Raw genomic sequence first — 25,752 nt, 5'->3', positions numbered from 1 at the left:
TTCCTGCTGCTGCAGGTTTTGTTCATGATTTGAACAAAACATTTTCCCAGCAGCTGAATTCACGAGACAAAAAAAGATTCACACAAATAAATGTAGAAGAAGTCACGTGTTCAAACCAAACCAGACTCCATCCATTTTACAACTTATTAAAAAACACGAATGAACTCCGCAGAAGAACCAAACTACACCAGAGTCCATTCACTATTTGGGGAATTTAACATTTTTTTAGAGAACTGAGTTGTCTTAGTTCTAAACAGAGACTTTAAATCTAAACCAGACTCAGTTCATTTTCTCCTGAATTTTAAAACCCAGACATTTTAAGGTTGTTTCTCTTTTAAATAATCTTTAGTTTAGATTGAAACGAAGCCGACTTGAAAATCTGCTGCTAGTTTTATTTAATGTTTCTGATCAAAGTGAATTTTCTTTCAGCTTTTATTCACGTAGCTGTTTTAGTTTTTAGGTTTTTATAGGGAACTAGTTCACATCCTCCACATGATCACAACATAAAGTTCTTAGGTTAATAAATTCATGTAGAAAATATTTCCTCGGACTCATTTAACTCCTGGAAACGTTACTAATTGTTCCACTTTAGATTCTTAAATTTAACGTGTGACCTTTGACCTCCAGCAGAACGACCACTAAAAAGAACAAAGAACGTTAAAGATGTTCCTGTTGATCAGGGATGAGTTCTTTGGTTCTTTAAGTGGTTTATGTAGTTTCATTGGGGAAGCTTTATGTAGACGAGCAGGTTCTACTGAGAAAAAGACGAAACGAGACGAAAAAAAAAAACTGACAATGATTCAAGGGTTCCTTCGTTCTGTGTGGTTCTAGGAAAGGTTCAGTTGTTCATTTGGGGGGTTCCTAAGAGCTAAAAGGAGGTCAGAGGTTCTTTCTCCTAAGAGTTTGTTTAAAGGTTCTGGAAGACAGATCTCATCTATGGGGTTCCTTTGGTTCTTTTTTGGGTTCCTTTGGTTCTATAAGGGGTAGACTGAACCCAGAGGATCGGTTTCTCCTGAGGACATCTAGAAGATGTTTAGAACAAAGAAAAACTAAAACAGCGTTCTGTGAGGTTCTAGGAAAGACTCAGACGGTTGTTGTGTGATTCCCAAGAGCTTAAACAAGTTTGGTAAAAGGTTCTAGGAGATAGATCCCATCTAGTAGGTTCCTTTGGTCCTTCATGGGGTTCGTTTGGTTTATTTGGTTCCATCGGGGGAGAAATAGGATCTAAGGCCTTATTAAGAGAGAACGAGGAAAACAAAGAAAAACCCCATGAAGTATAAAAGCGTTCTGTGAGGTTCTAGTAACGTTCCAGGAAGGTTGTTGAGGATTTCCCAAGAGCTTAAAGGCGTTTTTGTAGCCGGAGGGTTCTAGGAGACAGATCTCTGAAGGTGTCGGGGCTTAGGTTGAATCCAGAGCTTTAATAAAGCTTGACATCTTCTTAAGGGGTCAACTAGAGGGCTTCACCGGTTCTTAGAAGGTCTACGAGAGCGTTCTCTGGGGTCTCAAAGTGTCATAGAGGGGTTCTTGTAGTTTTATTTTGGGTCTATCACGATGTTTTATATTTTTTAGTGGTTCATTTGGTTCTTGACAGGGTTCTACTAGAGTTTAAAAGACTTGATGGGGCGGCAAAGCTTCTAAAAGTGATCTAAGGGACTCAGAAGACGGGTTCTCTGGTTCTAAGGACATGTTCTGGGAGTCACTGGGATGTTCTTGTGGTTCCATCCTTCCTTAATGGTTCATTTAGGTTTATTAGTGGTTCATACAGGGTTCTCAAAAGGGTTCTTTTGAGCATTTCACATGTTTTGGGGTGGAAACTGAATGTAAATGATTCAGAAGATGGTTCTAGTTCTAGTTCTATGGGGTTCCAGGGATTTCAATGAGTAACTGAGGATATAAATATTTAAGATTTGTCGTATAGCTCCAGGGGAACCTGCAGGGGAACGTTTTCAGGTGATCCTGGAAAGCGTTGAGAAGCTTCTTAGATGTGTTCCTTAAAGGAACGTTTATTTTTAAATAGTTTTCATTTTTTTTTTGACAGTTTAAATGTTCTAAAGAGGTTCCACACAGAGGTTTGCCTGGGACGGGTTTTCATTAAAGTTCCAGCTTATTTTCATTTATGTGACTCTCACCGGTTTAAATAAACTAAAAATGATCTGTTTTAGAAGAAGGAAACAAGAACCAAAAATAAAGAAAACCCAAAGATAAAGAACTCACTGCCTCGGTCTGAACACAGGGACTCATTATTATTATCGTTGTTATTATTATTATTATTATTGTTGTTTTTATTATTAGTCTGTGAAGCTCAGAGGAAAACATTGGGCGCCTCCTATCGGCAGGAGGTAGAACTACACTAACGCAAACCTGCTGAATGTGAAGCTTTAATCTTTCATTAATTTTTTTCTGATATTTTGTTGATTAATAATATTTAATAATAATAAAATAAACTTTGTATACGTTTAATAAAAATAAACCCACAAAGTGTCTTGATTTTTCCTTTTTTTTATTATTTTATTATCTCGTGGCAGCTTAAACTCGCTCTAAACCTGTGACAGCAGCATTGAAATGTAAATGTAATGGAGTCTGTAATGAGGATAATGTGCCGTAATAACAAGTGGAACAACCGTGACAGTGTGTCAGATAAACGTCTCCGTGGGCGTGGGAGAGAAGACGAGGGAGAAAGACTCATCGTGGAAAAACAGGTCAAATATCTGCAGATTAAAAACTCAAATAAAAGATGATTTACTTTTTTTTTAAAGCGAGATTTATTCTGACACCTGCATTAATGAAAGTGTTTATTCATTTATTGAAGGGAAACAGATTCATTAAACTCTAACAAATGTAAGTGTTTTATGTTTATTTCTCGCATGTTTCTGCTTAAAAACCTAAAATAATAAGAACAATAATAATCTTCTTAAAAAACAAAGTGATGTTTTAATTTCGTAAAATAATTTGATTTAATGGGGAAATTTTAAAACTACTTGTTCGTGTCAGCACCAGAATATTTCATGCACATGTTTTGTTTTCTATTTGTAAAGCAAATAAAATGTAAATGATTTTATAAATACATCAATAAACGCGTGGTTTTAAAAAAAAAAAAAGGAGCTCACGTTTCCTCTTTAAACGGGTCTGATGTTTGCGAACATTAAAACTGGTTAAACTGGGTTTTATTTTTTATTTATTTCTCATCGTGGCTCTGGTTTCCTGCTGGTTTCTGCTCCTTCTGACGCCGTGAGTTGAATCCAGAGGCAGGAATCAGACGGAGGCCTGGGGGGGGGGGGGGGGGGGGGGGGGGCACCGCAGAGAAATAAAATATAAAAAATAAAAGGAAAAGAAGGAGGAGGAGGAAAAGCAGAGCAGACGGTCTCCACATATTTACTACAGTCACATTTAAACACGAGGATCCTCCTTAAATGCGCAGAACTTTTAAATAGAAAAAATAGATTCGAGTTAAAAATTAAAGAATATTCAGGAACAAACCAAACTCACATGAAGCCTGAAAACACTTAAAACAACTAAATGTCCTTAAATATTATTTATCTCACCGTTTCTGATTTAACTCGTTTTATTTCTATTTTATTTGAATTAGTAGCAATTAAATTCTCTATAAACTAATAAAACTAAGGACGATGCACAGAAGCGGCTCAGTCTGCAGAACTTACATTTATTGGAGTTTTTGTGTAAAAGAAACGGATTTAGACTTGAAATGAATCTGCAGAAATAAAATAAAATAAATAAATAAGTAAGGAGGGTGGGGGGGGTGGGGGGGGGGGCTCCAGCGGAGAAAACTCCTGTTTAGGGTTAAAAAAAAAAAGAGAGAAATCCTCCAAAAATCATTATCTGCATGGGCGCCGCGAGGTTAATGGTTCAATCGATGTGGAAGCTGGAGGAAAACCGGAGGATGAGGAGGACGAGAGGCCCGAGGAAGAGGAGGAAGAGGAGGAGGATGAGAGGCTGGAGGCCGCATCTTCTCCGGGAAGGAGCCGCGGCTCATTCCTGCTGAGGCAGCGCCACCATGTGGCCGAGCGGAGGAACTGCAGCGGCGCTCACACGCTCCGAACGATCTGGATTTAAACCTTGAACTAAAACAGTCACATGAGTCTCTGCTTCACATGATCAGTGTTTACCTGAAGCTGGAACACGATGGTTCTTCACTGTTCTTCCAGTTTTTATGGTTTTTTCATGGTTGTTGGAGAAATGAGAAGCTCCTCGTTGCATCAGTTGGTCTTTAATAACTTGTTGAACTGATGATCCACCAGGAGGCTCTGGACTTTTTTGTGTCCAGGCTGTGTATTATTTCTGTATTTCTGTAACATCCTCCTTTAAAGAGAGGTGCAGAAATATAAAGACGACATCTACGTCCAGATAAACATCAGCCAGGAGAGTCAACGTCCTGGTTCATTCTCGTGTGGTTTCATGGATGTTCAGCAAAGAGCAGCAGTGAAAACAAGATCAATAAGACGAGAAAAGATAAAAAAGCAAACACAAGACACAAATAAGATAATTAAAAAAAATAGGTTAAAAAGTGTGTGAAAAAAGTAAATATCACTCTTAAAAGTAATTCATTTTAAAGTCCTCATTCAAACTAAGTTTTAATAAGCTGCTCTTCTTCACAAAGTCTTTTTATCCCATTTGAAACCCTGTGGAACCAGAACCCCTTAAAGAACCAAAGGAACCTCATAAACCCACAATAATCATTATTAGAACGACTGGATTCAACACGAGCTGCTGCGTCTTTAGAGATCAGGTTCTTTCCCCATAACGTGGTTTTATTGATGCATTTATCTTTTCTGTTCCTTCCTCTTCTCCTTGTTTACACAGAATCTTTATGATGACAGATACAGACGCTTCATGTCTGACTGTGGTTCTTTAAAGACTCCAGATTGAAGGGGAGAACAGGGACTTTCTTCTAACAGTCCCACGATGCTCTGCAGCATCAGGAGACATGATGAAGGTGAGTGATTTCAGAGCAGTTAGAGAAGGCGACTCCATCAGCTCAGAGCTTCCTGCAGCGTTTCCTGTTCAGTTATTCAGGGCTGGTCTGTGTTTAAAGTGTTTAAAGCGCTGATGACTTGTTTCCTCCACAGACCGTATGTAAATATGAACCGGTTCCTCCAGGTCCAGGTCTCAGGTCATTAACAGAGTCTGGTCATGTGACCTTCAGGTGGGCTCCGCCCCCTTTTTTCCTCTGACACTTTGTGACCTCTGACCTCTGGAAACATCAGGACGATGCCGACGATGAAACATTTAATTAAAGCAGCAGAAATGAGGCGTCTGTGATCAGACGCTTCAACGGGACCTGAATTCCTCCGATGAGTCTGAGCCTGAGTCTTTATTCTAATGATTCTCTGATTGATCTGATTGAATGGAGGAGGAGGAGGAGGAGGAGGAGGAGGAGGAAGAGACGATGTTTGGATGTGAGTTTGTTTACCGAGAAATAAAAATTAAAATCATTAACCAAAGTTCATCTTTAAAAGACGAGAGCGTCGTCAGAAACGTCGTCTGCTCCTAAATGTCACTTAATGAGCTGTCAATCATTCCTCAGAGAGAAGATGGAAACAGACCGGACGTTACCATGGAGACCAGATCAAATGATGTGATCAGATCCTTCACATCCACTGGAAACAGAGACGCAGCAGCAGAGGAAGGATGACGATGGAGAAAAGGAGGAGGTGGAGGAGGAGGAGAGGAGATCGTCTTAGAAGACGTCCACCACGTCTCCTCGTCTCCATCTTTATTTTCCTCCATGTTTGTTCCAGATATTAAAGGTCTGATCTGATTCAGGAGCTTTTTATTATCAGTAAATGTTTACAACACACACTTAACATTTAATCTGCACAAAAATAACTTTAGATGTGATTATTATTAAAAACTCTTTTAGATAATTTACTGTTGATGTTTGTGACTGAGATGAAGATTTTTTTATTTTTTTTTACCTTTAATCAACCTGATTCTACAGGATTTAAATCCGTTCAGTTTCCTCTGACGCACATTTATGATGATTATTATTATTATTGTTGTTGTTATTATTGTTATTATTGTTATTTAGGGTTAAATCTGAGTCTGTGATGATGACGGACGTGAGTAAAGTTCTACTTCTTGGTGAAAAACTTCCTGAAGACGCTCATCTTCGGCTTGTCTTTGTTGGAGGCGTCTGTCTCCGTTACCTCGGGGTTCCCAGCGGGGGGGTCCTGGCTGTTCGAAGGAGGAGGAGGAGGAGGCTCTGAAGGAGGTGGGGGGGGCTGAGTCAGGGAACCTGCAGACGACACAAGGTCTTTGAGTTAATGCATCAGAAATAGTTTCTGGGAACTGAAACATTTAATCCTGGTAAAACAAAGATTCTGATAAAACTGATCCAGTGATTCAGGGCTGAGTTTTTACTTTTTATTTCCTCTTGTTGGTTAATAATTATGAAGGATCTGCTTTAAATCAAGGTCTGGACGGATGTTACAGCTCAACGTGGAGACGCCACTGAACTGTTCACCTGTTTAGACCCGAGATGAAACCATTAAATCATCCATTAATGTTCATCTCATTTAAATACTGACACGTCCTTGGTCATTTCTTTTCCCGCAATAAATAATATCACAAACATATTTTTATCATCATTATAATTTGGAAACAAATTTAATGTGTCTCTGACGGTGGAGTTTAATGTAAGTTAGAGTTAAACACAGTTTGTTTATTGGAGGTAATAAAACCTGAATCACAGCTCAAACTAATCACATGTGAAGACGACTTTTAAATATATTTTATAAGGTTGTTTTACATTAAAAAACTACACTTTCAAGTATAAAACAGGTACAACCTTCTGTTACTAACCCCCCCCCCCCCCCCCCCCCCCCCCCCCCCCCCCCCCCCCGCCCAACTGTACCCTCCTACTCGTTGTTAGCTTAGCATATTACTAGCAGCATAATATCTATTTAGACTGAAACATATTCACAAAACCACAACACAGAATGTTGACAACGAGTTTGATGTAATGAAAAACATTTTAAAACCATCATGATCTTGAACATGTACGTTTATAACGGGGGTAATGTCTCCGTATCCTGATAAATTAAATGGAAGCACGAGTCAATGACTTGACCTCATTCTGTACCTGGTACAAGTACTTTGTGGTAGAAAGAAGTAAAAACTAGACTAAACAAGTATAAGCTTTAGTATGAAAGTCTTAGTGTTGTTACCTGAGAATCATTGTCTGTCTGTACTTGTTTATATTGTTTATTCTATTCTTCATCTTATTTATCTTTTACAGAGTTACTGCAGTTTCCCCACTCTGGGACAAATAAAGGTTTTTCTAATTCTAGTATTAATGTACTTATATATATACTATTCTTAAGTATATAAAATATAATATATAGAAATTAAACTTTAAGCACGCGGCCTCAGTTTTAGTATAAATAAGTCAGTATAGTATAAATATAAATATGCTCTACTTGCCGTGTGTCTCGCCCGGTGTCTGGGCCTCCCCTCCGTCCGGGTAGCTGTGTCTGTTGTAGTAGGTGTGGGGGGGTTTAGGTGGGGGGTGGCTGTCGGTGGAGGACTGTCTGTCCAGGCCTTTGGCTCTGGCGTCCACAGATCTGCTGGAGGACAGGTCCTCGGGGGCGTCGGCCAGTTTCTCCAGGCTGAGGTTGGTGGACGATGCTCTCCTGAAAACAACAACGACAACAAACAGCGGATCAGGTTGATGCTGCAGAGACGGAGCCAAACAAACTAGCGTCAGCTCATCATGTGACTGGAGCAGTTAACTTCTTCAGTTTACCTGGATGAACTGGTCAAACACGTCATTCCTCATTCAGATTTATATCAAAATGAAGCGTTGGTTCAGTGGCTCAGGTCACAAACAGAAAGAAACGAACATAGAAAACCTTTGGTGTGAGGTTCTTAGTGGAGCAGAGCTGTGTTATAATATCATAAATATTACGCTGAGTTAAGCAGCTACATATTCTACAGTTAGCTAGGGTGTTAGCATGCTAGCTAATAAGAAAACCCCTAAATGTTTTAAGCACAGCTGACATGTAGCTCGCTAGCTAACAACAAACTAAAACTTCATCTCTCACACTGAAACGTTATTTATGTCCCAGACAGCTGTTAGCTTAGCTTAGCACAAAGTCCGGAGGCCTGGTTGAACCGAGCTCTGGACTTTATTAACAAATAACTCTTATTTCTTTGTACCTTTTTATTTCTGTGCAGGTTAAATAAGCTGCAGGAAACATGTCACCATCATGCGTCTCTCATGGCTACGGCTGAATTAGCCCCAGAGCTGCGTCCTGTGCCACCGTGTGATTTCCACCTCGTCCAAGTATCTCATTAAAGAAAAAACCCGCTGGCAGGTGGATTCATTTCTCCGGCCTCTCGCCCCTGGAGCCGCGTACGGAGTCGCCCGCGGCGCGCGGTGTGAACGCGTCCAGATGTGGAAGTCAAATTACCTTCAGAGGCTCGACGGAAAAACCACTAGAGCCTGAAACGCTGTCAAACATCAGAGGCTGACAAACGTCCTCCTCGACCTCAGGCCACGTTTTTCTATCATTCATGAGCTCAGAAAGAGAAACGACCGATGTTTCCAAAATATGACCAGAGAGAACCAGCTCATGTTCTTGGTTGTTATTCTAATATTCTCTGAAGGAACTATTACAGAACGAACCAGTTATAAATATATCATTCAGACCAAACTGATGAGATTAAGTAGGAGCCCCACCTACTACACGCGTTCTATATTAAACTCAGCCTAGTGCCATTTAGAAACATACATCATTATTTTGCATTTAATATTAAGCTACAGCTGCTTTACTAAAATATGTTGGATTCATGCTAATGTGTATTTAAAGAAATTAAAGATAGATTTTTAGGTTCCGTTTAAAAACAACTGTGGGGTCTTTAATCTTTGTCTATTAAAACTGGGTCAATGCCACACGTGTGTTTTTATTTTTACATGAAACTAAACATGCAGTGAAAACTGAGAATCAGACGAGGGTCTAAGGCCTGAACTCACCCGGAGTCGTCCGAGTCGCTGCCCCCGGACTCAGGCCCGTTCTGGAGCTTCTTGACCCAGAGCAGCAGGAGCTCACGGCTGGACGCTGCAAACAGATACTGGCTGCCGTCCTCCAGACTGAAGCGACACAGCGAGGACACGTCAGAGGACAAAACACAGCGAGGACACGTCAGAGGACAAAACACAACGAGGACACGTCAGAGGACAAAACACAACGAGGACACGTCAGAGGACAAAACACACCGAGGACACGTCAGAGGACAAAACACAACGAGGACACACGTCAGAGGACAAAACACAACGAGGACACACGTCAGAGGACAAAACACACCGAGGACACACGTCAGAGGACAAAACACAACGAGGACACGTCAGAGGACAAAACACAACGAGGACACACGTCAGAGGACAAAACACAACGAGGACACACGTCAGAGGACAAAACACAACGAGGACACACGTCAGAGGACAAAACACAACGAGGACATGTCAGCAGAGGACAAAACACACCGAGGACACACATCAGAGGACAAAACACAACGAGGACACACGTCAGAGGACAAAACACAACGAGGACACACGTCAGAGGACAAAACACAACGAGGACACACGTCAGAGGACAAAACACACCGAGGACACACGTCAGAGGACAAAACACAACGAGGACACACGTCAGAGGACAAAACACAACGAGGACATGTCAGCAGAGGACAAAACACAACGAGGACACGTCAGAGGACAAAACACAACGAGGACACACGTCAGAGGACAAAACACAACGAGGACATGTCAGCAGAGGACAAAACACAACGAGGACACACGTCAGAGGACAAAACACAACGAGGACACGTCAGAGGACAAAACACAACGAGGACACACGTCAGAGGACAAAACACACCGAGAGGACACGTCAGAGGACAAAACACACCGAGGACACACGTCAGAGGACAAAACACAACGAGGACACGTCAGAGGACAAAACACAACGAGGACACACGTCAGAGGACAAAACACAACGAGGACACGTCAGAGGACAAAACACAACGAGGACACGTCAGAGGACAAAACACAACGAGGACACACGTCAGAGGACAAAACACAACGAGGACAACGTTTGTAACTCATAAACAAGACGCATAAACGTAATTTTAAAAACCTGATGGAAAATACGTCTGAGACTTTAGGTTTAGTTACTTTAGACACTTTAATGATCCACGAGGGAAATGACTTTGTCGCCGTAACTTTGTTGCACATAAAAGTAAACACTTAAAAACCACAGGGAAGATAAAATAAAATTAGACTAAAGTAAAATAAACTGTAATGAAAAATGTGCAGAATTAGCATCGTGAACAAATTTGGCAGAGAGATCAGGACTAAACGTCTCCTACGTCTCCTCTACGTCTCCTCACGTCTTTGATTCAGAATCTGTTTTTCTTACATCAGCTTGAACGTGTTCTCCTTCCTCCTGTAGGTGGCGTTCTCCCGGCACACGGCTCCGGCCGTGTTGATAGGAGGCCACCGAGAGCTTCTCTGTGGAAACAAACACGATTAAAGTCAGAACTCGGTCCAGAGTCTGAGTCACTGTGAGGCCTCGTCCATATTTAACCATCTACGATCACACCTGCTCCTCATTCATTAAAACCAGGCTCAGTGGAATATTTATCAGCTGCTGCTTCTAACGGATCTAATGGATCTAACGGATCTAAAGGATCTAAAGGATCTAAAGGATCTAAAGGATCTCTACTCACCACTGGATCAGAACCAGGAGGGAGGGAGGAATTAAATAAGGAAGGAAAGGAAAGGAAAGGAAAGGAAAGGAAAGGAAGGAGTAAGGGAGTAAGGATGGAGGGAAGGAAGGAAGGAAGAAGGAAGGAAGGGAAGGAAAGGAAAGGAAAGGAAAGGAAGGAGTAAGGGAGTAAGGAAGGAAGGAAGGAAGGAAGGGAGGGAGGGAGGAAGGAAAGGAAAGAAAGGAGTAATGGATTAAGGACGGAAGGATGGAAGGACGGAAGGACGGAAGGAAAGAGTAAGGGGGTAAGGAAGGAAGGAAGGAAGGAAGGAAGGAAGGAAGGAAGGAAGGAAGGAAGGAAGGAAGGAGTAAGGGAGTAAGGAAGGAAGGAAGGGAAGAAGGAAGAAGGAAGGAAGGAAGGAAGGAAAGAGTAAGGGAGTAAGGAAGGAAGGAAGGGAAGAAGGAAGAAGAAAGGAAGGAAGGAAGGAAGGAAGGAAATGAGGAAGGAAGGGAGGGAGGGAGTTTCCATCCTCAGTGATGTCACTGAGCTGTTTGTTATATTTTATTCATGTTCTGGAACAAAATCATCTTCCTTTTAAACTCCATTATGTTGTGTTGTCAGTGTGCGTGTGCGTGTGTGTGTCTGTCTGTGTGTGTGTGTGTGTGTGTGTGTGTGTGTGTGTTGTGTGTCTGTGTGTGTGTGTGTGTCTGTCTGTGTGTGTGTGTGTGTGTGTGTGTGTGTGTGTTTTCCTGCCTCTGCTGCAGCCGTTGTGTCTTTAAACAGACTGAGTGTCGCCCCCTGCAGGACGGCAAACACCTCCTCCCAGTGCTCCAGGCCCTGAAACAGAAGAGAGGGTCAAACATTCAGCTCTCCTCCCCCCTCCTCCCCTCCCTCCTCCCCCGTCTCTCCCCCCTCTCTCCTCCTCCTCCCTCTCTCACCTTACTTCCTCCTTGCTTCAGTTTGATCTCCAGTGCTCCCTCCATCCTGACCGGCTGCACCTCCTCATTGGGTTCATCAAACACCTCCTGCTGCTGTGGAGGACGAGGAGGAGGAGGAGGAGATGAAGAAGGGGGCGGAGGAGGAGCGAAGTCAGGTGCTTTAGGGACCTCCTCCTCAGTGAAGGATGTGACCTGTCGGTGTCTCATCGTGGTGGGGGAGCTGGGAGGAGTACGTGGTCCTGAAGGAGGAGGAGGAGGTGGCTCAGTCGGAGCAACGAAGCGTCTGGTGGGAGGAGGTGAGTCGGGAGGCGCAGCCGGCTCCTCCGGTTTCCTCAGGGACTCTGGAGGAGTGGAGGAGGAGATCCTGGGCTTCGGAGCCAGAGGAGGTTTGGACGTGGGAGGAGTCTCTTTAGGTAGAGAGGAGGAGTCAGTTGATGAAGTTCGACTCCTCCAGGAGGTGGCAGTGAAGCTGGAGCTGGGACTACGAGGAGGAGAGCCCGTCTTGTCTCTGCGCCTCCTTGAGTCTGGGTCCTGGTGTGGAGGTGGGCTCAGAGGAGACCTGGGGGAGGTGGGGGAGTCGACTCCTCCCGTCTCCACCGTGAAGGGTCTGAAGCTTCGCTCCTGCCTGGTGCTGCTCCTCCGGCGGATGCTGTCCCTGGAGAAGGAGGAGCGCTGGATCGTGGGCTCCAGAGGTTTGCTCCTCAGGGAGGACACTCTGGCTGGAGGCCGGCGCTCCTGCACCTCCTTCTCCTCGACCCCCACGAGGCCCAGCCTCCTCTCCCTCTGCACAAACACACAGAAAAGAGTCAGGAGCAGGTTTAAAACTTCTCCTTCTCTACACCTACACCTCCTCCTCCTCCTCCTCCTCCCTCCTCCCTCCATGCGTCAGTTACCAACCTGAGTTTTCTTCTTCTGCAGAGCCACGAAGCGTTCGCTCTGAGCCTGGATCATGGCCTCCAGGTCCTCCTGCCTCTTGAGGAGCTCCATGACGTCAGATACAGAATCCTGGAGGAAACACAACAACAATGAAAGTGTAATGCTAACGGTGCTGATGCTAACGGTGCTGATGCTAACGGTGCTGATGCTAACAGTAGCATCCAGACTGATCTGGTTCCAGTGAGTGTTTAATTAGCTTAGCCTCCTTAGCTCTATAGCTGCATGGATGGAAGTGAAGCTTCAACATGTCTGAGACCAAATGTTTGTCTAAAGTTTGTCTGGACTTCACCTCTAAAGATGCAACAAGGAGGAAACACCTGGAATTAGATCCAACATCTGACCACACATAGCATTAGCATTAGCATTTTATTAAAAGACCAGAGATGTAGAATCTCTGATGCCTGACACAAAAATTTAACAAATACATGTACTCGTTTGAGGACGTTGGGATTTCATCGTTTCCAATTCTGCTTTTGCATTAAAATGAACAGTTCTATAGTTTGGTTCACATCGGTGACTTGAAATTGTTAAATACAGTGAAATAATTCCTGTGTCCACCTATTTTTTTTCAAAACTTACTTCAAAGTTCAAAGATGATACTTATTTTTTTATTCTTCTTAGATCCCACTGATCCCAAAAACTTAAAGATCTTAATCTTATCTTAAAGAAATTAAGATGCATTCCAAACAAACAAAGTTTGTATGTGTTCATTCTTTAAGCACGTGGTTTGTCTCTGGTATCAGATAAAACCTGAGCCAGACCAGGTGGAGGAGTCTGGGTAAAAAGCCTGAGCTCTAAGGCTACGTACCCCGTAGTCTTCGGCCGTCAGCGTGTTCTCGTAGGAGCTCAGCCAGCGCTCGGCCTGATCCAGCTCCCTCTGCAGGAGCGATATCTCCAGCTCCTCCTCGTACAGCAGCCTGGTCTCCTCCCAAACCTTCTCCACCCGCAGCTCCAGCTCCTCCAGCTCAGAGAGACGCTCCTTCACCTGGAAGTGGGCAGGAAAACACGATGTCAGTTAGCAACAGCGCTTCTTCTTCTTCTTCAGTGTTGTTTTTTGGCAGTTTTCCCATTAGCCAACTACCCTAAAAACCAGAACCTATCACCTCCTGGGACATGAAGTGTTTGTCTCTAATCAGCCGCAGTCCCTCCTCCTTCGTGGCCTGTGATTTGCTGCGCTGCCGGTCCATCTGAAGCCGGTACTCGTCGTGTTTTTTAATGAGCTGCTCCCAGTCGCTTCCCTCTCCGCTCTGAGCCTCACCACGAATCAGAGACAGCATCTCCCTGAGCCAGGCCCTGCCACACAAACAGCAGAGGAGCATCTCTAGTTTCAGAGGACACCCAGCATGGCAGAGGAGCACGGTGCATTGTGGGTAATGTTTGTATTGCAGTTTGACTTCCCCTCATATTAATGGAGCTCTTGTTTTTTTGAACCAAATTATTCTTTTGCCTGGTCTCTATCAGAGTCGTATATTACAGAGAGTCTGTCCAACCAGGGAACAGAGCGTCTGATCTGTCCCTCTATGCTCTATGCTTGGTTCTGAGCTGGTCACATGTTTCATGGGCGCCATGTTGGATCCATCTAACCAATATTAACCATAGAGAAGTGACAATAACAGAGAATAAAGTTGGATTAAAAGTTAAAATACGTCACAGTGCTCAGCCTACGGCTCCAGCACAGGATCAGGAAAACACGGAGGAAACTCCAGCGTTTCCCCAGTGAACAAAAACAGAGAAAGTTATGGAGCAGAAGATTAAAAGGAAGAACTGGATGTCAGCTGGTTTCTCTCTATTATGTGATGAGGTAAATGTCTTTTTATATAGAAAAATAAAGTCACACCATCATTAATGTGAACCTTGATCTCTGCTTTACAAATGAATGAAGTTTGAAGCTAACCTAGCCTTATGCTAGCCTTATGCTAGCCTTATGCTAGCTAGTTATCTAGACTAAAGGCTTAGAAAAATAGCAGCTAGCGTCATATATACTGTGAAACCCATGTGTTCATGTAATTTATGTCCATGTAGATAAACACATTTAACTGACACAGTTACTACTAAGTTTTTATGGCTAGCATGCTAATGCTATAATGCTAATACTAAATAACAGTGAGACTAGTTTAATAGTTTTTCTAATTTTTCTGAGTAATTTGAACCTTTTAACGGTGACGGATGAACACAGACTGAGGAGAAGGTAAACACAGCTCCATGACTGATGAGGTGATTGGGCTACAAAGCATTTTACAGCTCATTTAAGATATTTAAAGGAAGGAGACGCTGGGATATTTAAGTGAGGACCTTTTACATATTAATAACATTTATAGGAACATTAATGGTGGAAATAAGACGTTTATTTAAACGTAGGGTTAAACTGTAGACTCTAACCTCTGATGGAGCAAACATGGCGCCATGATCTGAGCTGGACAGACTCTCTCTACGTTACCGTCAGTTGGAGCTGACTTCACTGAGGTCAGAGGCTGAAGAACCTACATGAGCTCGGTCCACTGTGACAGGTATTTCTGGACGTCCTCGGCCTGGGACAGTCTCAGCCTCCGTTTGGACGCCTTGTCCTTGATGCTGGCCCAACAGGCCTCCAGCTCCTCCAGCCGCTGGGTGACCGAGGATCGGACCTGAGGCTGCCAGCGGCTCAGGGCCCGGCCCTCCTCCTGGCTCCTGGTCACCTCCTCCGAGATCAGAACCAGGTCCCTCTGAGGGGGGGCGGCAGAGAACAAGGCAGGTAAACTGTGCTGAGCTTTAACAGGGTTTCTACATGTTTAAGACTGTTCTGGGTTATTATGGAACAATCTGAACAAAGAAACCAAAAAAATTTACATTTAAAAGAGGAATTAAAGCCAGAATGTTAAGGAAATATAATGAAATGTGTCAGTTTGATTGTGGAGTCATGAAAAGTCGAAAAACATTTTACTTCAAACATTCAAAAGAAAAGAAATGCATCATTATTATTATATTAATCTCATTATTTTGTTGTTGTTTTTTAATTGATTCTTGGGATAAAGGAGCAGATTTTATCAGATTATTGTTCTTTCCACTCACTTTCATTCAGATTTGGTAACATTTGTGCCTATTTGTGTGTTTTGTTTTGATCAATGAATGAAATAAAAAAAACTAGAAAAATCAGAGTCTCAGAATGACTTTCATCTCAAACGGAGACATTTGAGATGAGATGTCTTTTAATAAACTAAATCTTGTTTTGTATGCAGTTCCACTTCCAGGTCTCGTCTGTAGTTTTATTTCTGTGCTAATAGGAGCTCACTATGAACACACTGTGGATTTAAGACCCTTTAACAGCTACAGTACAAAGTTCCTACCTCCAGGGCCTCGTGTTGTTGGGACAGGGTCTGGATGGAGTGCAGGTCGTGACCCTGGTCCTCTGAGTCCAGCACGGCCTCCTTCTCAGCCATCCATCCCTTCAGCTCGTCCACGTCGTGGTTAAACTGATGAACCTTCCTGGCCGACTGTAGATTCTGGAGGAAACGAGACAAACCGTCACCACTTTCTAAACTCCCTGTAAGATCCTCATCCTATCGTCCTCGTCTTTACCTGCTCTCTGGTCCTGATGCTGCCGTTCAGCTCGTCCCACAGTCGGCTGAGGGCGTCGTCCCTCTTCCGGGCCTGGTTGTCCTGCTGCAGCCCTCGGCCCAGCTGCTGCACCGAGGTGAGCCGGCTGCGACCCAGACCGGACACCTCCGACACCAGGACCTCCAGCTTCTTCTGAAGCACCTGGAGACAAAGGAGGAGGAGGAAGGAGGAAGGAGGAGATAAGTGAGCAGGTGGAGGAGGAGTTTGAGGGTTTAAACGTTGCATCTTTGGCCAAGTTTCCGTCAATGCTCCATGTTTACACCGTGTGACCTAAACTGTTACAATCATTTACTACTAAATACTGGTGGTAGTGCTGCCCTCTGCTGGATAAAAGTATGAATGCACGTCACAAAGCTCCAGAGGAGGTCGTGTTTTTACTGTTTCTGTCCAGATTAATTCCTGTGGGTCATGTGATCATTTGTTTGTGTATTTTCATTGGCTGGTATTTGAGTATTTGGGGAAACAGACTCACCTCCACGTCCTCCAGGTCTTGTCCACAGTCCTCCGACTCCGCCACCTTCCTCTTGGAGGTCAGCCATGTTTGTAGTTCTGTGGCCTCCCTCTCGAACACGTAGAGGCGGAGCTGGTCTTCCAGAGCGCTGCGACGACTTGTGGAAAGTTTGAGGAGCTTCTCAAACTGCTCGAGGACGTTGGGGAGGGACTCGCTGACCAGACGGCTGAGACACAGACACGTTATCATTTTAAAAAGAGTAGAAGAAGAGGAAATATTTAGGATGTCTGAGAAACTAAACTGACTACTGGTTAAACACAGACTCTTTTACTCACTGATCATTTTCATCAGAAATATTTCTTTCAAAATGACCTTTTACTTTATTTAAGGAGCTTAATTTCAGTATTAAAAATCATGGATACGTCACCAGACACACAACTACGGGAAACTTCGCATTACACCATAAAACACACAGAGGCATCAAATTATTATTATTATATCATAATAATAACATATCTATTCCAGCAGAGTAAGAATTAATCTGGGAACACGTGAGCGTTTATGTGTATTAACGGATACATTATTATAGTAAAAATGGTAAATATATGGCAGAACAGAATGACTGATTTTTATAGATTGTGGTGAAATATTTACAGACTGTATTCACGGGTTGATAAATGTGTGTTTGTTCAGTTTTATGTTTATTACATATGAACCATTGTTTGTATTTGTTTATATACTTATTCATATTTGGACATGTTTGTTTATATGTATGTGTGTGTATTTTAACCCAGGAACAGCAGCGGTTGCCTATGGCGACAGCTAATGGGGGTCAAAATAAATAAATGAATAGTAAATAAACCTGTGTGGATGCCCGAGGTGCTGCAGCGACGCTCCGGTCTCCTGCAGCCTCTCCACCGTCCTCCTCTGGTTCTCCAGCTCCACGTCCACAGTGTCCAGTTTCCTGAGCAGAGCCTCCGTCGCCTCCTCGCTCCTCCCACAGTCCCGGGACTCCAAACCCACCTGCTGCTCGTCCAACCACAGCTGGAGCTCTGAGACCTGCACACAGAGACTCATCAGAACAACGCCCCCCCCTCCTTTAAGAGGTCCGACCCGACCTGCCCGACTCCGTCACCTCTGTGAGGAAGGTGTGGATGCTGAGCGCCTCCTGCAGGAGCTTCCCTTTCTTCTCTGCCTCCACCACCAGCTCCTCGTACAGTCTCTTTAACTCGTCCAGACGCTCTCGGATGTCGTGAGAGGCGAAGTGTCGGTTTCTGACCTGAGGAGATTCATGAGAGGAGGGTTCACAGTGAATTTAATTAACCTAAAGTCACAGGAAACCGCATCTTTATCCATCTGACTGTAGCTTTAAGAGAAGCGGACTCACCAGACTGTGCCCCTCCTCCTGGACCGCCTGGATCAACGGGGCGCGGCCCGAGATCTCCTGCGCCACCGCCTGGTAAAATAAATATAACACTTAGTAACAACGCGACGCCTCTTTGAACCCTTCAGAAAATTAGCCAATATTACAAATGAGTGAGGAGATAAAGTTTAATGTTTCTGAATTCTGACTTTTAGGATCAGTTTTCAGTCATTTTTTCTGCAAAAAGTTTCTTTTAAACCCTCCATGGTTCCTCTGGTGGTTTATTTAACAGCAGCAGCTCCATGAACCAGTCAGAGCTCTGGACTCCAGCTGTGTTTGATGTAATACGTCATTTTATTCTGGTTTCATTCATAAAAGTCATTATAAGATTCAACCAACACAACAACTTGTTATTTTTAACTGTGTTCCAGCTTTGATTCCTCCAGAACTAAACCACTTAGAGAGATTCTGACTGTAGTGATAGAAACTTCAGAGTCTCGTCTTTAAAAAGAGACAAAGACCATGAATGAGCTCCAGTGAGTGTCCACTTATGAGGACAGTGGGTCTAACTGAAGCAGAATAAGCTGCTACAAACCTAAACCATGATGTGAACATAATGAGGACGGTTCTTGGTCCATTAATGATTTTTTATAATTGTGAGTCAAATGTTTTAACAGAACATTGTCTGTGTATGATTCTGTAATTGTCTATTGTATGAGTGTTGTTTTAAAGTCCTCTGTGTCTGTGTCCGTGAATTAAAACTGATTAATGCATCAATTCTGATTAATGTGCATCGTCCCAATTAAATAAACTAATAATAATAATAATAATAAACTAATGATGTGTGTACCTGGTGTTTGTGGAGGAGCTGCTGGCTGCTGCTCAGGGAGCCCCCCAGGTCTTTGACGGTGATGGAGGGCAGCCGGTCCTTCAGCCAGGACACCTCCTCCTCCAGGTCCCTGTAGAACTGGAACAGGACCTGCCAGGCCTCCAGGGTCTCCCCACGTCTCTGCAGAGGCTCTGACAGACTGTTGTACCTGTCGGAGACATTAGCACCTCCGGCTAAATATGAGGCTAACGTTCGTATCATTCACGCACCATGAAAATGATCTGTTCACGTAGTAAACTAAAGAAATAAATACCTGGTCTGGTTTTGTTCCTTATTAACTAACACTGTATTACAGACCATTTATCACACAGTGGGATTAGTTAATTATCAGAGGATGAAATGAAATGAAAAACTGATGGTTTTACTTTACATATTAAACTGGGATTTAAATCTCAAATTAATCAACTTTTAATTGCTTTTAATTCTATTTTTGTGTGTTTTATGAGCCTGATTATTATTATTATATAGTTATATAGTTAATATAGTTATTGTTGTATTTGCCGTTAACAGACCTGTTGATTGTATGTGCCACTCTGGTCTGGATTTCCTCGGCCAGGAAGTTTCCCTGAGACTGGAAGCTCTTTGCCGTCTCCACCAGAGCCTGACGACACAAACACATATTTATACATTAACATCAGATTATTTATCAGTGTGGAGTTAACACGGTGAGCAGCAGATCCTTTCATCAGAGTCTAAAGAGTTTCGCGGTACCTGGATCCGGTCCCGGTGTCCGTCCACCTCCTCCTCCAGCCCCTGCAGAGCCTTCAGCAGCCTGTTGACCGACTGCAGGTCGCTGCCACAGTCCTGGTTGGAAAGCTCCCTCTCCACCGACGCCACACACTGCTCCATGTCGTCCAGCGAGCGGTGGAACTGCAGCGCCTGCAAGTAAAGCAACAAACACTAAACTTAAGCCACACATACTTCAGCCCCTTTTAGGATGAATAAACTCTGTGTTTGACTCTTATTCCTCGGCTCTTTAGTTACTTTGCAGAATCAGAGAAAGATAAAACAAAAATACATATTTTGTAAATGAAAATATAACGTGATCAGATGATGTGGAAGGACATTAAGCACTGAGGCCTAGTTCCTGGTTCCTGGTTCCTGGTCAAACATTTAACAACAATACAGAAGTATAAAATCAGTGTTTACATGAAACGACCATAATAAACCACATTTATATTACGTATGAGTAGATCTAAGCTGGGTGAAGGCAGGTGGTGGGAACCTGATGGTTCATGTTCATCTAAACTTAAAAGCTGAATATTAAACTTTAAATCTAAACACTAAACAATAAGGTTCAAGTTCGTAGGTTGCACATGTATCACTATTTGCAAAAAAGGAAGAATGATCGATGCAACATCTAAAGAAGAAGAAAAGAAAATGTGCAACGTGTGGATCATAATGACCTTAAATCATTTCGAATGGAGTTCAGACTTCAACATAATCCTCCTCGTTATTTTCCAACCTAAAGGAAACTTTCTAAACTCAATCAACGAGAGGAAGATCTGAAACTTTATTAAACCTCTGTAAATACACATGTCTCTGGTTTTAGTGGACGAGTTTTGTTCATATGGTTCATTGTTTTATCAAACCAAACTAGTTTCTTTCAGTCCCAGAGCAGCTGTAACAAAGTTCCATCAGTATTGTCACATGTTGGACAGTTGGTACTTTCCTGTCAGTGCCTTGTAAATAGTTTAGATGGTTCGTGGTATCATCTGCTGAGAGACGTAAGTACCTTGTAGGCCTCCTGCAGTCTGGTCTTCTTCTCCTTGCAGTTTTGGATCAGAGCGTCCCAGCCTTCGCTCAGCTCTTTGAGCCGAGGTCGAACCTTCGTTTCCGCCGACCGAGACTCTGACAGCAGCTTCTGTCCTTCCTGTGAAGAACAAAGAGCTCAGAGCTTAAAGTCAAAGCCCCAGAAAGGACCCAGACTGTCGAAGAGTGACACTCGTGGAGATTCACCTTGGTGAGCGTGTCCACTCTGTAGCGGTTCGCGAGGATCTCGGCCTCAAAGCTCTGGTGTTTAAGGAGTTTGGCCTGAAGGTTGGTGGGTTCCCTCCAGCTCTCGTCCAACGCCACAGCGTTACGCTCGTTCAGCCACACGCACGCCTGAAAAACACAGTTAATACAACTTTAATCCGACGGCTCAAAACCGGATCCACAGAGTTGGGGATGATATTTAAAAAATTACATAAACTGCTTTTTTTTTTCAATAAAACTAACTGCTACTCCTGATCCGTCCACTAGAGGTCACACTGTTAATCATAAGAGATTTCAAAGGTATTGTCAATTTATCCGATGTACAATCGAAAAACGTTTCTATCCAACGCTCAAGAGGTAAAGTGCACAACAGATAAGAACGGAGAGACAGACACTTTCTAAGACTAAAGTAAACAATAACTAAACTGCACAATTAAAAATGCATTAAAATAAAGTAAAGGAAAGTTTCCATGTGATGAATAAACATGACCAGGGTCCAGGGAGTGATAAGAAAATGTTTCGTAAAAGGATAATTCAGTAAATGTGAACATTTTCATAATGTTCTTGCTCTTTGCACTAAAACACGGGTGTCAAACAAGCGGCTTGTGAGTGAAAAGTGGCCCTCAGAGAGTCTAATCTGGCCACAGCATGAATTCACAAATGTACATAGAATTTATCCACTGGTTCATTCAGAGAAGTGAACACAACACTGAGACCAGGACTAGACGTCAGACGGACATGAGTCCAGATTACACTCATTAACTGTAAACGTATATTAAATGTACTTATTCTCCTAATGATGCTGCTGTGTTACTGGCCTTTAGATGAATGAATGAATGAATGAATGCACTAAAACGTAGAGGTTATCATGTATCTGCTCAGACTTAGAGGCCTCTGGGCTGCAGTGGAGCTCGGTACCTGGTAGCTGCTGGACAGGAACTGCTGCAGCTGCAGGGATCGATCCAGATCTTTGTGCCGAGCTTTGCTCTGTTTCTGCAGTTCACTGCGTCTACACATGTGATCAGAGGACACGTCCATTAATAAAAGACACCAGAAGCACGTGGTCTGGTGGCGGGCGTGAGGATTACCTGCTGGACAGCGCTCTGATCTTGGCTCGGATGTTGTTGGTGTCGTAGTGCTTGTCTTGGATCATCTGCTGAGACAGTTTCTCCACCTGGTCCAGCTGCTCCCACTGAGCCTCCAGCGCCTCCTCAAACTGGAGGTGTTTCCTCTGCAGAGCCTCCACCTCCGTCACCGAGCTCTGAAAACACAAACACAGACGCTCAGAACAAAGACAGGGGGCGTCTCCACGAACAGCGTCTCCGCGTCACTAAAGTCCTGCGTACCCCGAGGTCCTGGTTGGTGAGGAAGGCCTCGCTGTTGGTTAACCAGCTCTCACACTGCTCCACCGAGGCCTGGAAGACCTGCAGGACGAGGACACACAGTCAGTTCTATCAGTCTAGCATCATGTTCACTGTTATTACTCTTTATTCTGTTAATCTGCAGGGAACCAGTCAGCTCATTAAGAACGAGTTTGTGTTTTTAAACTGTCAACATATTAAAATATCTATAGAAATGTCTTGTTGCTCCGCCCCTTTTTAATCGAGGAGGCATCAGGTGATGAGCGAGTTTCCCAGAATGCATTTCAACTATACTACTTTTCCAGTTACAGAATGACTCAGAGAATGACTTCAGAACCAAACGGTGAAAACTACAAAGAACATAAAAGTAAAGCTTGTGTGTTTGGTCGTCTCCTCGTTCATCTTATTCTGGCTCTTCATGGTCTTTATCTCCTTCTTCATGCTTTTCATCTTTATCTTCTCACCCCTCCCTCTCCATTCTCTACTAAAACCTTTTACTACGGCCTGAGTCTTAATGACAGAACGTGGATAAACTACAGTTAGAAGTGTCTTTAAAATGAATTTAACTTTAACTAGCTGATGTTTTCTTTGTGTCATTCAGTGTTAACAAATAAAAATAAATAAAACTACAGTTCTGGAGTCAGATCACCACCTGCAGGGTTCGGGCCTGCTCCAGGGTCAAGCTCCGCTCCATCCAGGCTCGGTCCAGTCCAGCTTTAGCCTCCTCCAGCTGGTTCAGAGCCTTCTGGATCTCGGCCTTGGAGCTGTGACCAGACCGGATCAGCCCCAGACCGAAGTCCCTGACGGAGTCCATGCGCTCGGCCCGGGCGTCGATCTCCGTCTGGAAACACATTTCACGGTTAGACGTCCCGTATTAACCGAGCTGTAGGCGTAGACCCTCCACGGTGCTCACCTTCCAGTCCTGGTGCTCCACGATGAGCCGGTCGGCCTCGGCTCTGGTCTTGGGGAGTCCCTTCTCTGCCATCTCCGTGCTCTGTTTGGCGCCCCACTCCAGCAGGAGGCGCTGGTTGGCCTTAAACAGCTGCAGCTGATGAGCCTCCTGCAGCAGCTCCTTCCTGAACACACATGTGAAAGCATTTGTGTCACATCAGGAATCTTTATCAGCGTTTAGCTGCTGATGTTAAATGATTCGTACACTCACCGGTGTTTGACTTCCTTGTCCAAGGTCTTCAGAGAATTCTGGACCTCCTTCTGTTTGTCCTTCAACTTGTCGCTCATCACTGACGGAGACTTCAGGTGATTCAGCACCGTTTTCTCCAGAGACTGAGGGCAGGGACACAGTCAGCGTTATTAGAATCAGAAAACCTTTATTTGTCCTGCAATGGGGAAGTTTGCAACAGCCTGTTCATAGAGGCAGAACAATAACAAGATAAAAATATAATAGATAAAAATAATAAGATAAATGGAATAGAATAAACAATATTAGGTTTAGATTTAAATAGGAAAAATAAAATTGTAAAAATACTTTGATCTCACGTAGCCCTGATCAAACCTCTTCTACTAAACTACTGCCTCCTGTTAACGCCATGTACAAACTGAAGGTTCATTATTTAACCTGTGACCTAGTGTCAGGAATCCAATCAGAGGCTTTTCCAGGTGTAATGAAGAGAACTAGACTAAAGCTACATTAGCTTAGCTTGTCTCGGAGCTGCTGGCTGCGTGTTACAGGCTGGTTATCAGCTGTCTGACCTTTGACCTCTCCTGGATGACCCCGGCCTCTCGCTCCGTCTCCTCGTGGCGTCTCATCAGATTCTCAACGCTGTCCACGTCACTGCCACAGTCCTGGTCCTGGAGCAGCAGCATCTGGAGAGAGGAAGGGAGGAGGTGAAGGTTGGACCGGCTCTGAGAGGCAGCGTGAAGGAAGGAACATTTTATTTTACTGTCTGACCAACATGCACAGACTGAACTGGGAAACAAAGATTTCTGAACAACCTACAAACTGTTGAAACTGAAACTCCTCCCATGACACGTCTAGTTTCCATTTAGACGATAACAACACAGATTTCTAATAATTAGTTCACATTATGCAAAGTTGGTTTAAGTTGTTTGTAGACCATCGTACAAAATATGGTCAGGAAAGTTAGTGATTGATTGTGTTGCTGCTGATTTTTTTCTATTTACTGAAGCATCTGGTCCCTCCACCTGAATTTAAAGATCTTACAGAAGAAGAAGAAGAAGAAGCACAGTGGAGAGTGTTAATGCTTCTAGGTTTTATCTTTTAGTTTGACATGTTTTATGTTTTTGTAATGTTGTAACTTTGTGTAACTGTCTTGTAAAAGAGATCTTTGATCTAAAAGGAACTAACCTGGTTAAACATGGGTTAATTTAAATACAGTAGATGAATAAAAGACGACCCACCTTCTCGTTGGCTCGGTCTCGGACCTCCTCCAGCTCTCGGATGAGGCCGTGGACCACCAGCGCCCCCTCCAGCTTCTTCTTGTAAGTTTTCAGATCCCCGTGGAACTTGCTCCACCTGACGAGACGTTGAACCATGAACCGAGGAACCGAGTCACAGAGGTGATAGTGATGGTTAGAGTTAGTGGTAGAAGTAGTGGTAGGGTGAGGGTGAGGGGGTAAGGGTGTTACCTGAGGGTGAGTATTAGGGTGAGGGTGAAGGGGTGAAGGGGTGAGGGTGTTACCTGTCGTTGAGCTGCTGCCTCCTCTGTTTGACCGTCTCCAGCTCTTCAGCGCTCCGTCTCTTCTCCAGTTTTGCTGCCAGTCTGTTGATGGCTTTGATGTGAGCGTCGTCCACCGTCACTTCCTGCACATTAACGATAACTTCCTTTAAACAGCGGCTCCATTAAATGAAACATATTTCAGAGCGTCTCTGAGTCGGCTCTTCGTCCTCTACGCTCTGAGGCGACTCACCGTGTCTCCACTTCCCCTGAACTCACTGAGCTTCTTCAGTAGCTGGACTCCGTGTTCATAGTCCTTCCCGACGTCTCCCACGTTAATCATCACCTCCTAAAAACACACACACACATGGTTCAGACTGAAGCCGGAAACAGAGAGACCACCATCACATTCCCATGCGTCCCGTCTCCTGCCTTGTGTCTGATCCAGGCCTCCACCTCCTCCACCTTCTGCAGGAACTCCAGGAAGTCTCTGTTGTCCTCCAGAGCTTTGCCCCTGGTGGCCACGGCCCTTTTCAGCTCCTCCCAGTGGAGCTCCAGCGTCGCCGCGCTGCTCTTCACCTCCTTGGACCTTGGGTGGTGAAGGGAGACGAGCTTGTCCCCGGCCTGGAGACACAGGACAGGACATGTTTATGTCATATTCTGACCTAGAATGAGGACAGTCTGGTGAACAGCTGACTGGAAAAATTGAGTAATTTCATCTCAAACAGCTAGAAAAGGTGGAAAGAGTCTGAACAAAAATAATGCAATATTTTTAATGCAAATATTCATTAGATCTTCACAGCACCACAGCCCTCCTCTGACCCCCCTCCATTTAAAGGCCAGGGCCCTCCCACTGGACCATCTTTAATGAAATAAATTACATCATCA

General features: G+C 43.9%; 1 protein-coding gene across 1 annotated transcript in view; it reads right to left on the bottom strand.

The window, feature by feature from the left end:
• Positions 1 to 5,773: 5,773 nt before the first annotated feature.
• The window catches only part of sptbn5 (spectrin, beta, non-erythrocytic 5), a 46,121-nt gene continuing 26,142 nt past the window's right edge, over positions 5,774 to 25,752 (bottom strand). The window contains exons 48-79 of the mRNA XM_047611777.1: positions 25,297 to 25,488; positions 25,118 to 25,213; positions 24,889 to 25,010; positions 24,608 to 24,722; positions 23,939 to 24,052; positions 23,391 to 23,512; positions 23,142 to 23,304; positions 22,881 to 23,069; positions 22,214 to 22,291; positions 21,956 to 22,128; positions 21,786 to 21,876; positions 20,850 to 20,996; positions 20,626 to 20,763; positions 19,602 to 19,769; positions 19,403 to 19,491; positions 18,852 to 19,038; positions 18,026 to 18,094; positions 17,774 to 17,917; positions 17,501 to 17,697; positions 16,660 to 16,864; positions 16,149 to 16,328; positions 15,917 to 16,072; positions 15,078 to 15,295; positions 13,697 to 13,886; positions 13,402 to 13,578; positions 12,555 to 12,662; positions 11,658 to 12,440; positions 11,473 to 11,556; positions 10,431 to 10,522; positions 8,993 to 9,109; positions 7,441 to 7,649; positions 5,774 to 6,253 (exon numbers count right to left, since the gene is read on the bottom strand). Coding sequence (XP_047467733.1) covers positions 6,090 to 6,253; positions 7,441 to 7,649; positions 8,993 to 9,109; positions 10,431 to 10,522; positions 11,473 to 11,556; positions 11,658 to 12,440; positions 12,555 to 12,662; positions 13,402 to 13,578; positions 13,697 to 13,886; positions 15,078 to 15,295; positions 15,917 to 16,072; positions 16,149 to 16,328; positions 16,660 to 16,864; positions 17,501 to 17,697; positions 17,774 to 17,917; positions 18,026 to 18,094; positions 18,852 to 19,038; positions 19,403 to 19,491; positions 19,602 to 19,769; positions 20,626 to 20,763; positions 20,850 to 20,996; positions 21,786 to 21,876; positions 21,956 to 22,128; positions 22,214 to 22,291; positions 22,881 to 23,069; positions 23,142 to 23,304; positions 23,391 to 23,512; positions 23,939 to 24,052; positions 24,608 to 24,722; positions 24,889 to 25,010; positions 25,118 to 25,213; positions 25,297 to 25,488 — 5,277 coding nt within the window. The 3' untranslated portion in view covers positions 5,774 to 6,089. The remainder of the gene's footprint in view (positions 6,254 to 7,440; positions 7,650 to 8,992; positions 9,110 to 10,430; positions 10,523 to 11,472; positions 11,557 to 11,657; positions 12,441 to 12,554; positions 12,663 to 13,401; positions 13,579 to 13,696; positions 13,887 to 15,077; positions 15,296 to 15,916; positions 16,073 to 16,148; positions 16,329 to 16,659; positions 16,865 to 17,500; positions 17,698 to 17,773; positions 17,918 to 18,025; positions 18,095 to 18,851; positions 19,039 to 19,402; positions 19,492 to 19,601; positions 19,770 to 20,625; positions 20,764 to 20,849; positions 20,997 to 21,785; positions 21,877 to 21,955; positions 22,129 to 22,213; positions 22,292 to 22,880; positions 23,070 to 23,141; positions 23,305 to 23,390; positions 23,513 to 23,938; positions 24,053 to 24,607; positions 24,723 to 24,888; positions 25,011 to 25,117; positions 25,214 to 25,296; positions 25,489 to 25,752) is intronic.

This window comes from Mugil cephalus, chromosome 17 (genome assembly GCF_022458985.1).
Source record: "Mugil cephalus isolate CIBA_MC_2020 chromosome 17, CIBA_Mcephalus_1.1, whole genome shotgun sequence".
Taxonomy (NCBI): domain Eukaryota; kingdom Metazoa; phylum Chordata; class Actinopteri; order Mugiliformes; family Mugilidae; genus Mugil; species Mugil cephalus.
The sequence above is the reverse complement of the archived record's forward strand: the minus strand, read 5'-3'. Positions and strand labels throughout refer to the sequence as shown.